This window comes from Mastigoproctus giganteus, chromosome 7 (assembly GCF_048544385.1).
Source record: "Mastigoproctus giganteus isolate SK-2022 chromosome 7, ASM4854438v1, whole genome shotgun sequence".
Classification (NCBI taxonomy): Eukaryota; Metazoa; Arthropoda; class Arachnida; order Uropygi; family Thelyphonidae; genus Mastigoproctus; species Mastigoproctus giganteus.
In genome coordinates, this window is record NC_143581.1 from 83,487,212 (window position 1) to 83,499,525 (window position 12,314).

At 36.8% G+C, this 12,314-nt stretch overlaps 1 protein-coding gene across 1 annotated transcript in view; it reads right to left on the reverse strand.

The window, feature by feature from the left end:
- The window catches only part of nonC (serine/threonine-protein kinase Smg1), a 1,411,261-nt gene that overhangs the window by 204,513 nt on the left and 1,194,434 nt on the right, over positions 1-12,314 (reverse strand). Inside the window, exon 68 of the mRNA XM_090378365.1 lies at positions 4,188-4,266. Within this exon, the coding sequence (XP_090234491.1) occupies positions 4,188-4,266 (79 nt within the window). The remainder of the gene's footprint in view (positions 1-4,187; positions 4,267-12,314) is intronic.

Here is a 12,314-nt window from a genome sequence, read left to right on the forward strand (position 1 = left end):
TGATCCTGGATTATGCTTGAACTATTGACATTTTTATGTTTTATTTTATGATTAAATGCACTTTTACAATACTACTGTAGACTTAAAAGTTATAGTATGTCTAAAAGTACTGTTTTATTGGACTAAATTCAAAAAATAACAAGGGCTTAATTTTTCAGTACTCACCTTGATCGATCTGCAATTATGGTTTGAATGGCAAGAGGTGATTAGCTTTAAGGTGATTGGTTCTTAAATTAAGGGGTGGGTAAATAGTAATTATGATGGAAACGGGATTAAAATATGCGCAAGGAAGTAGAAGTGCACTAACTCTATCCTCAGTTGTCATTAAATTGGGTTAAATTGGGAATCTCTAAATAGTGGATAAGCCAAAAGTTGTAACGAAGGACTTTTGTTAAAAAACGTCTTCAGTTGACAAGTTAAATGAAAAGGGAATGCGTACTGTATTTAAGAAGAATTTTGTAATCCCGTGATGCACTTTGTTACTTGTGGGAATCTCAGATTGGTGGGATTCCAAACCGGAGAAAGATTGAAGGGAAGTTTTGCATTTATAATATTTAGATCGGAGTGGTGACAAAACCAATCTATAATGAGGGCTTTGAATTGTAAAATTTTGTAACTGTTTTTTTAATTTTAATATGGTAATAGCTGAGTCAACTAAGGGAGTATGGTTGTTGGAGTGGGCATGTAAAGTAAGTTCAGTGCTAGATTGTCCAGTTCTGAAGCTATTGTAGTGATAGTATGTTCTGGTATTGGATGACTGGGTTGAACCGAATTTGGTTGTGGTACTACCAATGTAACAGGCGTTACAATTGTGTTGACATTTTATTAAATAAATAATATTATTCATTTTGCTTGTTGGATATTTATGTGTTTCTTTATATTTATTGAAAAGTGATCCGAGTTTGTTATATTTTCTCAAGCCTCTGAGAAAATTAAAACCACCATATTCGCTGACGATGATATTCTAGCATCGTTTGATGTCGTATCACTATACACCAATGTACATTACATATACCTTTCACCTTACAAGCCCTTTGTGGATATTTAACTTCCGACAATAGTCTCATTAATCGCACCTCCCTTTCTATAAACAATATTTTAGAACTCACCTCTCTACTATTAGACGCCAGGCATTTCAGATTTCACAATCAGATCTTCCAACAAATATTCGGGTTACCCATGGGCTTGGGCATCTCTGTCCCCTTTCCGAAATTTACTTAGCCACAGTTGAAAATAAAATCCTACAACCTTACCCTTCCGAGATAAAGTTATACATGCGATATGCCAATGATGTACTTTTAATAGGAAACAAAACTATAATTGATAACCTTTTTACAAAATTCAATTCAATTCACGACTGACTTAAATACACACTCGAAATAGAAACCATAAACAAATTAATTTTCTCAATCTCACCATATATAAAACAGGTACTAAACTAGGAACTAAGATCTATAGAAAATATACATACACACACAGGGAAATTCCTACATTTCACATCACACCACCCTTTCAACATAAAAAAATCCATTCTTTATAACCAAATCTACAACGGCACTAAATTCAGCACCTCACAACACGACCTATCCAATGAGTTACAATATCTCACAAAAAAATTCATAGCCAGAAATTACCCTGCAAAATTAATCCAACATACCATTTCCATCACAAAAAATAATATCAATAACCCCATAAAACACATCATAAATAGTAAAACACGTCTTGTCCTTCCTTATCATAGTAATCTTGCAGGACAATTTTGGCAAATATTTGCAGGTACAGACATCACTCTTATTTTTTCCACTTATAACAAACTCGGATCACTTTTCAATAAATATAAAGAAACACATAAATATCCAACAAGCAAAATGAATAATATTATTTATTTAATAAAATGTCAACACAATTGTAACGCCTGTTACATTGGTAGTACCACAACCAAATTCGGTTCAACCCAATCATCCAATACCAGAGCATACTATCACTACAATAGCTTCAGAACTGGACACTCTAGCACTGAACTTACTTTACATGCCCACTCCAACAATCATACTCCCTTAGTTGACTCAGCTTTTACCATATTAAAATTAAAAAAAGTTACAAAATTTTACAATTCGAAGCCCTCATTATAGAATGGTTTCGTCACCACTCCGATCTAAATATTATAAATGCGAAACTCCCCTTCAATCTTTCTCCGGTTTGGAATCTCACCAATCCGAGATTCCCGCAAGTAACAAAGTGCATCATGGGATTACAAAATTCTTCTTAAATACAGTACGTGTTCCCTTTTCATTTAAGTTGTCAACTGAAGATGTTTTTTAATGAAAGTCCTTCGTTACGACTTTTGGCTTATCCACTATTTAGAGATTCCCAATTTAACCCAATTTAATGACAACTGAGGATAGAGTTAGTGCACTTCTACTTCCTTGCGCATATTTTAATCCCGTTTCCATCATAATTACAATTTACCCACCCCTTAATTTAAGAACCAATCACCTTAAAGCTAGTCACCTCTTGCCATTCAAACCATAACAATTGCAGATCGATCAAGGTGAGTACTGAAAAATTAAGCCCTTGCTATTTTTTGAATTTAATACTATTGTAGTTGATATTTAAATTATTATTATTATTATTATTACTATCAGTTCATTAATCCTACAGGATTCACACATGGACAGCCACAGGATAACTAGGAGGGTGATAACTACATAATAGCTGCCACATGCATAAGTTGTTATACTGCAGTACATGTTCCCCAAGTGCTGATATATTTACATGAATCTTATTTATATGAGTCTTCTATACAACAACATATATTATTAGTATCTTTAGCTTTACTAATGAGAGATATTTAATTCAAAGGGAAACAGTCTTAGGGAGCTAGCAGGATCAACATGATGACTTAGATACAAGACTATCAACATTATACAAGAGTCTCAGTCGATACAGACATTGTTAGACTTGAGTGAGACCTGCTCTCTGTTATTCCTAAATTTTAGACTTGGGGATAAGATCGAAATAACCTGCAGACATATAAAGCCTTTTGTACTTGCATGCATAGAAAAAAAAAAAAAAAGAATGGTGATTATCAATTTGGAGGTATTTTTTACAAATGAGTAAGGGAAAAAACGAGTCTTTTAAAATCCTAAATATGCAGCATCTTTGAAAAACCTTTTAGTGTTAATCTTCACAGTGTGTTAAATATCTTGAGTGTGTTTGCTGGGGAAACATTGCTGAATACTGTCAAGCATGTTGAGCGAAGAGTGGAGAGATATGCTCAGGCCAGTGGCGAGAGGGTTGCATTGGGCTGAGGGAGTGAAAATTATGTTGTCAATCTTTAGTGCATCTAGCTTGAGAAGTTGAGCAAGCATCAGAAAATTCCTTGTGATAACTTGCAGCCTCCAAGGTTTGATATCTGAGGTTAGAGTACAGCGTGGCTCGTGAAATGAAGGGATTCGTTACTCTACTGAATCGTTTGAGAAACCAATATTTGAGTCCAAAAATGGCTTTAAGATGACAACTAGGAGTTCAGGACCAAATCTGTGAAGCGTATAAGGATAGAGGAATGACGCATTGCATGATATAATTCATTGCAAATGTTGGATTTCGGATTCTTACTAGCTCCTGCCTGGTGTGTCCACAGAACAGAATGTATATTCGCTTTCATGCGGGAAGCGAAAGTGGTATACAAAAGTTAGATCCTCATCAAACATTATCACTAGATGCAAATGGGAGGTCACCTTCAAAACTGAAGCATCCTTACTTTAATTGGAATGTTACTTTTGATTTTTCCGTTAGAGATTGTGATCTGGGCTGAGTTTCTTGGGTTAAGATGTAATCTAGTGTGCACTTTGGTTCTGTAATATCTTATTGGCTTGTTGATATATTTCTTCTGCAGTTCAACATCTGCTGGAATTGATAAAAACAAATTTAAGTTGTCTGCATATGTTGTAAAATTGTTGTTATTAGCTAAGGAAGCTTCCAGGATAGCAGTTAAGTTGGTGGCACAGAGCATGCTACCTTGCAGAACACTCTTTGACATTGTTAAAGAGGCTTATAAGTCCTGATGTCCAGCAGTAATTTTTTTCTTGTTTATCATAAGGCAGAGTATCTTGTAAATCCTGTTTGTATTTCAATTTAAAGTAACTAGCAGGAACAGATTTAAAAAGGAATAAATAGGTAAATACCTTTAGTGCTAAAAGATGTTCTTCAACAGTGCTAACCTGGCTGCTACAATTTTTGGCAAGCACACAACTTTCTTGACATCTGAAAAAACAATCACAAATAACCCACTTTTAAACCATGCTTAAAAAAATTAATATGTAATACCGCTTTAAAAATAAATAAATATAAATACTTTGAAAAGACAAGAAATGAGGAAAATTGGATACAATGATGATTAAAAGAAATAAGAAGAAAAATAAAGAAGTGGATGCAATGTTAACTGACATAAATATGATGCTAATGCCAGATTTAGGTAGTCCGGGACCCTGATGAACATGTTTGTAGCTGTTCATTTCTAATGTTTGCCATATGCACAGGCTAATAGAGTATTTTAATATAAATGTGATATAAATGAGTGGAGAGAGATAAATAGATTTAAATGCAATAACAAAGAGTCATAATGATGTTAAAAAATCGTTAAAATTTAAAAAAAAAAAAAAAAAAAAAATTCACTTCCCATGCATTGGTCCAGGAATCTCCATGGTATTGGAGGAGCTGGAGCAAATGCAACACTGCACCCCCTTCCAATAAATCTGGCACTGTGTGATATTAAAGAGAAATTTTCTTTTAATGTATATAGCGAAAACTAAAGTTTTTGTCATGGTAATAACTAATTTTATATTTCAATTGTTACAGCATGGCGTAACGTATATCTTAAACTTGATAGAGTAAGGCATAACGTAAAACTAGATAGCATAATACATATTACTGCATTTAGGAATCTATTAGCTTGGCATTGTACTGTCTAATCAATTAAATTGTATTTAAATGGAAATCACGCCCCAGACTAGAGCAATGCAATTATACTGTAATCACAGCATGGAAGTATATGATGTAAAAATTATCTTTTCCATCCAATTACAGATTGGTATGACAAGGAGCAATCTTGTCAAAAAAATATGATATGTTACTATGATGCAGTGACCAAGGAATTGGGTGGAAAAAATAATTTTGACATCATATACTTAGATTTCAGAAAGGCTTTTGATACTGTTGCAAAAAAGACTGCTGTAAAAACTGGAGAAATGTGGCAGTAAGGGCAAGTTACTGTTATGAATAAAGGGATGGTTAAGTGGAAGAAGACAGAGAGTGGTTATGAATGGCACTTCTCTTCGTGGACTAATGTTATAAGTGGAGTTTCCCAGGGTTCAGTGCTGGGTCCCTTGTTGTTTTCAATATTTATCAATGATATTGATGAAGATATATCAGACAATGTCTAAGTTTGCAGACAATACAAAAGTTGACAGGGTAGTTGATGGCATGCTACTACAACAAGATCTGGGAAAATTGGGTCGATGGGCTGAGAAATGGCAGTTGAAGTTTAATATTGATAAATGCAAAGTACTGCACATGGGTAGCAATAACCTCAGAGTAACTTACCAACCGTGTGGTACTACACTCAGGGTAGTAGAGAATGAAAAAAGACTTGTGAGGTAATTGTGTATTCAGACATGAAATTCCCTCAGCAATGCAGACATGCTGCCAGGACAGCTCATGGGTTTTGCCAATGATATACAGAAACTTTGCTAGCAGGAATAAAGAGGCAATTATCTCTTGTATAAGGCCATGGTTACGCTGCAACTTGGGTACTGTATACATGTCTGGAGGCCTCACTTTAGGAAGGATGTAGATCTGCTGGAGCAGTGCAGGGAAGAGTAACCAGATTGGTGATGGGAACAAAAGGGTGCTCTTATCTAGAAAGGCTTCAGTTCTGCAAATTGCAGCATCTCACGACCAGGCACCTGTGTGGAGATCTGATTGAGTAAGCTGAATGTTAATGGTAGTCTTACATTTGCTGAGGCTACACACAAGGGGGTATAATAAATTTAAGTTGAGGGAGGATGGTTGCAGGATAGATGTGCAGAAGTTTGCCTTCAGCTGGTGGGTGGTTGATTGCTGGAACAGGCTTCCATCTGTTGTTGTGGAAGTGGATGGAATGAATAAATTCAAGGGAGAACTAGACAATTCTTGGAGGATATTGATGGGTGAACTGTTTTTTTTTTTTTTTTTTTTTTGCTGATGCTATATAAGCTTGCTTTCTTGCATCATTTGTCATTACTACTACCACTACGTATACAGATAATGTAGCCACCTGAAAATGCCTTAATAAGTATCTTGTATCAGTAATGGGATTTGCACTGGATCTTTTCAAATGAAGAAATTCAGTCATTAGCCTATCATTCATTAGACTGGGTTATTTGGGGAAAGTACAAATGGAACTAATGCCACAATGAATCAGTATATTATATATATATAAATTGTGTGTCAAAATGAATCAGTATATTATATATATAAAAAGAACCTATTAAAATTGTGACAGAGTAACTAACTAACTATTAAAAATTTAAAAGTTTAATCAACTCAACCACTATTAAAATAGCTCGTTACAAGATCCTGCTGCCAATGGAAACCAGTTATTTTGGCAATGGAAACTGAATTCAAACCATTCCAAATTGGAAGAATTGGACAAATTAAATAGGTATTTTGTATCTATCATATATCAGGAATCTTTTAGGAATGGGGAAGCCAAAAGTGAATCAAATTCTAATAAGGTAGCTGGTGTGAAGGGAATCTATCCAATTATATTAGAGGAGGAGTAAAAGAGGTCAAAAAACATTTTGCCATAATTATGAGACTATCCTTAGATTACAGGTGGTCCCTATGGACTGGAGATGAGCATATTTGTCCCCAATTCACAAAGGAAGAGGGATCAAAGGGTGTCATGAGTAATTACAGATCTATTACCTTGATTTCTGTTTCAGGGAAAATATGGAGTCACTGGTTAAAGAAGTATTGCAGGTAGACTGCAGTCATATCAAGGATTAGTTAACTTGTCTGACATTCTGATTGGACAATGCATAAAAAGGAACTGGATACAAAAAAATAATAATTTCAACATCATATATTTGGATGGGAAATGCGGGAAAAGGATATTACAGAATGCAAGCAATGGAAATGAAATTTCTGACAGATGTGTGTGTGTGTGTGGAAAGACCAGGAGTGATAAGAACAATTACAAGAAATGAGAGAGAGAGAGAGAGAGAGAGAGAGAGAGAGAGAGAGAGAGAGAGAGAGAGAGAGAGAGAGATGGTATAGGTATATTTGGGTCTAACAGCTCCTGGGATTTCTCCCATCTCCGCATATATACACTGTATCAGACAAGCCAGGGATTTAAAAGTATATGGGTCATGTGGTATTTAGCATGTTGTACCCTTGTTCATCCAGCCTGTTAGCCGCCGGGCCCCTAATGGGACCCAATACTTTGCCAGGGGGAGGCCAGCCGGGTGCTACCTATATAGTACTCTGGCAGGTCCTGCCACCTACTTTCCTGGGATTTCAGTGGCTAGAATCTTAAAAAAAAAAAAAAGTGCTGTTCGCGGTTAGTTATTAGCATTTGTTAGAATAATTTAGATGCTTGTGAGGGGCCATATGCTGAAATAATATTTTCTCTATGCCTAAATGGGTCTGGCAGAAAATTTTGATGTAGTTAAATTTGGACGCGTAGGGCTGAAAATGCTGTGAAAGTCAACAGTAAAGGGGGTGTGAAGACTGGAGGGAAGAAAAGGAAGTAAGGGACCGATAGAGAGGATGACCCCGCGATTGCAGTGGAGCAGGCTCGTGCTCCACCAGAGGGAAGAGATTTGGGGAAGGGAAGGAGTTGGGGCAAAGCCTCCTCTCCCCATGGGAAGGGAAAGAAAGCACTGTTCAAGAGAGAAACAGTGTATGTTGAGTTATATGACAACCTTGGATGTCCTTTAGTCCAGGTGCCCAACAGGGCAAGATGAAGTTCTTCTGGTCTTCTATGGTGTCTTTGAACAAGTTCAGTCAGAGTCTTAGTTGTGTTTCCATTACTCTGGGCCATTGAGGGATGGCTGTTGTCTAGTGATTTGTGAACTTTTGGAATACCTCCACTCAAGGGGAGGGCAGGGTCCGTTGTCATGTGAACAGATTTTGCGCAAAAAGTGTGAATGCTGTGTAGGTCTCTTCCTCTTGTAGAATGATGTCCTCCTGGTTTCGAAGAAGCGAGTGAATCTTGGTGTATAGTTGACATCTGAGGTCCTCGTATTGGTCACACTCGTATACCAGGTGCTCCCAGGACTCCTCCTGTCCACAGGAGCACCGCGGAGTAGCTGAGATTCCAAAATCATATATCCTCTTTCTAAATGAGCCATGTCCGGTCAATAGGTAGGTAGTTTTGAGTCCAGGCGAAAACCAAGCTGGGGAGAGTGGATAAACTTGTCCTACATCCGGTATAAACTTCTTAGTAATGGAGCCTTTGTTAGTGAGGTTCCAGCAATTTTGCCATAGTGATTTTACGTGTTGCAATCATGTAAAGAGAATGGAGGATAACAGACTGCCAGAGAGGATGTTAAAAATTAAAACAAGGACATAAGACCAAGAGGAAAGCCAAGAAGATGGCCAAGAGAAACATGGTGGTTGTTGTTTTTTGGTGCAAGGGCAACTTTGGCCATATTGCACTAATCAATGTTATGAATGTTATACATGCATAGTGACTGTTATGATATCAGTCAAAAATGGTGATATAATTTTATCAGTTTAATAAATTGGAAAAATTCCAGCAGATTAGCATGGTTGCCTATGATATGGAAGTGTCTCAGGGGTTCTTTAAGATTTGGAAGAAAGCTAATTAAAAGACTTGGTGGGCAGTGGTGTATAAAGTACACTCAACAAGAATATGTTTCATTGTAAAAGAGGTTGCACTGTGTGCATTGCGGAGCTTTTCTTGGTGCAGTATAACTGTAGTCGTTTTTGCACCAATAAAATCAAAATCAATCAATCAATCAATCATTGCAGAGGATCATTACCTGTGAGGAGATAAAGGTGAACCTGTGAGGAGATAAAGGTGAGCAAGTTGACTGTGGCCAATTCACGCACTAGTTAAGATTTCTTCCTCCCTTCTGTTTACGTGGAAGTTGGAGGACCATAACTGTGGTACAGGTTTTATTTGGAGGAGTTTATTATGCGTTTGGGCTTGCCATTGAATTGTCCATTGTTCCTTACATATTCTTCATATATTACTCTTGTCATTTTCTGCTGGATCCCAGGCCATGCTGGGATCCAGCAGAAAATGACCACTCGCTGCAGTTCTTAGATATGCATCAGTTTGGATTTAATGAATTTTATTAAAGGATGTGTTTGAGAAGAAATGTTCTGAAAAGCTATAAGCACACTCTGGGAGTCCATATATATCATGCTTTTATGGTTGGACAGATGGAGAATATTTTCTATTGAAAGTCTGATGGTGTACAATTCAGCTGTATAGCTGCGGCATTCATTGGGAAGCGATACAGAGAAGGTTTTATGAGGGAAGATGGCTGCAGCATCTGCTCTACTCTCAGATTTTGACCCATCGGTATATATTTTTGTATAATACAGATGATTTGGTGTAGGGGCAATGTGTAGTTGTTGTATGTTGACATATGCAAGAGAGTGCTTTCTCCAGTTTAGGAAATAACTGTCACAGGATGGTTTAATATAATACCATGAGGGATCCGGACTTTGGATGTTGAAGAACTTTGTCAAAATCTATATTCCAAGTTTGTAATAATGCCTGAAATCTGAGAGCAGTAGGCTGAACTGCTCTGGGTTTATTTCTAAAGTACATTGTGAACTGGGGGTCATTAATTATCGGTCTTATGGGATGGGTAGGTAGACTTTGGACTTTAGTTTTATAGTTGAGTAGTAACATCTTTCTCCTGAGGTTTGGGGTCATGAGCTTCAATGAAAAGACTTTGAATTGGTGATGTTCTATAAGTGCCTATAGCTATCCTCAGGGCAGAATGTTGGATATGGTCAAGCTGTACTAGCATGCTCTCCCTATCAGAGTCATATACCTGTGCACCGTAATCAAGGCGAGATCTGATTAGGGCTGTATACAAATGAAGTAACGTGTATTGATCTGAACCCCATGATGTTGAAGAAATAATTCTGAGTATATTCATTTTTTTCTGGCAAGATGTAATAATGCCTGATATTTAACGTATTTCACCAAGTTCAATTTGCTATCGAAAATCAGACCAAGGAGACTAATGCTGTTCACAACTGATATAGGCTGATTTGTTAAGTGTAGCTCTGGATCTAGGTGCAGCTTGCTTTTTTTACAAAAGTGAATTACTTTAGATTTTGAGCAAGAGAGTCGATACCCATTCTGTGCCATCCATATCTGAATGTTATTAATTGAAATTTTGAGCTGCCGCTCAAGGAAGGTCATGTTTTGTGAATTGCAAGAAATATTGATATCATCGGCATAGAGGTATGAATTTATAGTGTTGGGAATAGTTTTGGTCATGTGATTTATTCTTGTTGCGAATAAGGTGGCACTGAGCAGAGAGCCTTGTGCGGACAGGAATTGTAGGTATCAAACGTGAAAGGACCTGTGCTGAAGGAATTTCTGTATGAAATATGGTAAGTGGCCTCTCAAGTCAAGGAAATACAGGTCCCTCTGCTTGGGGGGGGGATACAAGGACTAATAGATTAACAGTAGCCACTGGCAGAGGTGAAAGTGATTCTTGCACTGCTTCTATTGGAAGGAGCAGCAGCCTGGAAAACAAGATGCAGGGTATTTTAGAGACTGCTGGGAGTCATTGCGGTACAAGTAAACACATGGGTTGTGTTAGGATAGCTAAGAATAGGAACAGGTGCATGTATACTTGCATATACAGTAAACCCCCGCTTGGGGGGTTACGTTCCTGAGAAATGCCACGAATATCGAAAACGCGAATACTGAGTTATGGCTCCCATAGTAATAAAGGGGTTCTTTTCTAAAGTATGAAATATATAAGAAAAACTAGTTTAAAATTTTGTCTATGTATGGTATGTATTATATGTACCTTCATAATGTGACTATGTACATAGACAGTACATAGTGAAATGCAAGCATATGGCATTGAAATGAAAATAAGAAACAATTTAATATTAAATGTAATATTTATTAGAAATTTCAAACCAGTGCCTTTGCTAGCTAAAAAACTTATCCTGGCAGTGCTATCACCAGTTTCACTAAAGTGTTAATAAAGGAGTTTTGCCTTTTCACGAACGATGAGTGAACTTAACGGAATTTTATTTTGAGTTCAGTCTTCTATGCACAGATTTAAAGCCTTTTCCATTTTTTTAAATTTAACATCACAAGTTACAGAGAAAATTTTTGAAGCAATTAGTGCGTTTTCACGGACACTACGGAAGATTTTTTCTCCCGATTTCTTGATTGATCGTACTGTTGACTCATTGATTTTATAATGTTTTGCCACTGAGGAGACATTTTTACCATTAGAAATTTTATCTAATAACTCAATTTTATTCGCTAATGTCATCACCTTCTTTGATCTTTTCACATTTCCCTTGTTATTCATAGCCATATTTTTTGTGCAGGTTAGAAATAGAACTTGTCCACAATAAAGTCACTTTCTTCCATTAACACACTCAAAAAAGTCTGTTTTACACTGCAAAACGGTAGATTTATCACTTTTGTAAGCATATCAATTTATAAATTGATAAATTTATTCAATTTATAAGCATATAAATTAAAAGCAAACAACGAAACCTTCCATGACAAGCGCATAACACATACTGAACAAGGATCGGTGAGAAACATCCACGTTCGTGATTTTGCCACCCCCCCCACTGAGCTCTGTTTTGACCGGGAAAGATAATTTTAGCCACTCCCATGTTTTTTTATGGCGGACAATTTTCACGGCGCTTTAAAATTCACATTTTTTTAGGTTTCATTTTATATTAAAAAATCAGCGACCGCAAATACAGATACCGCGAATAGCGGGGGGGTTTACTGTACACCAATGCTAGGAGTTTGGTAAATAAATTTGATGAATTTGAGGTATTGCTCAAAACATCAAAGGCAGATATTGTTGGGATATCAGAGATGTAGGATAGACGTGAGGAAATTTGCCTTTAGCCAGCGGGTGGTTGGTTGGTGGAACAGACTTCCATCCCTTGTCGTGGAAGTTGATAGCCTAAATAAGTTTAAGGTCAGCTGGACAGGTATTTCGAACGAACAGAGGGGTGAAGTGGAAGTGGTTATTTTTTATTTATTTATATTTTTGGCTGATGCTGCA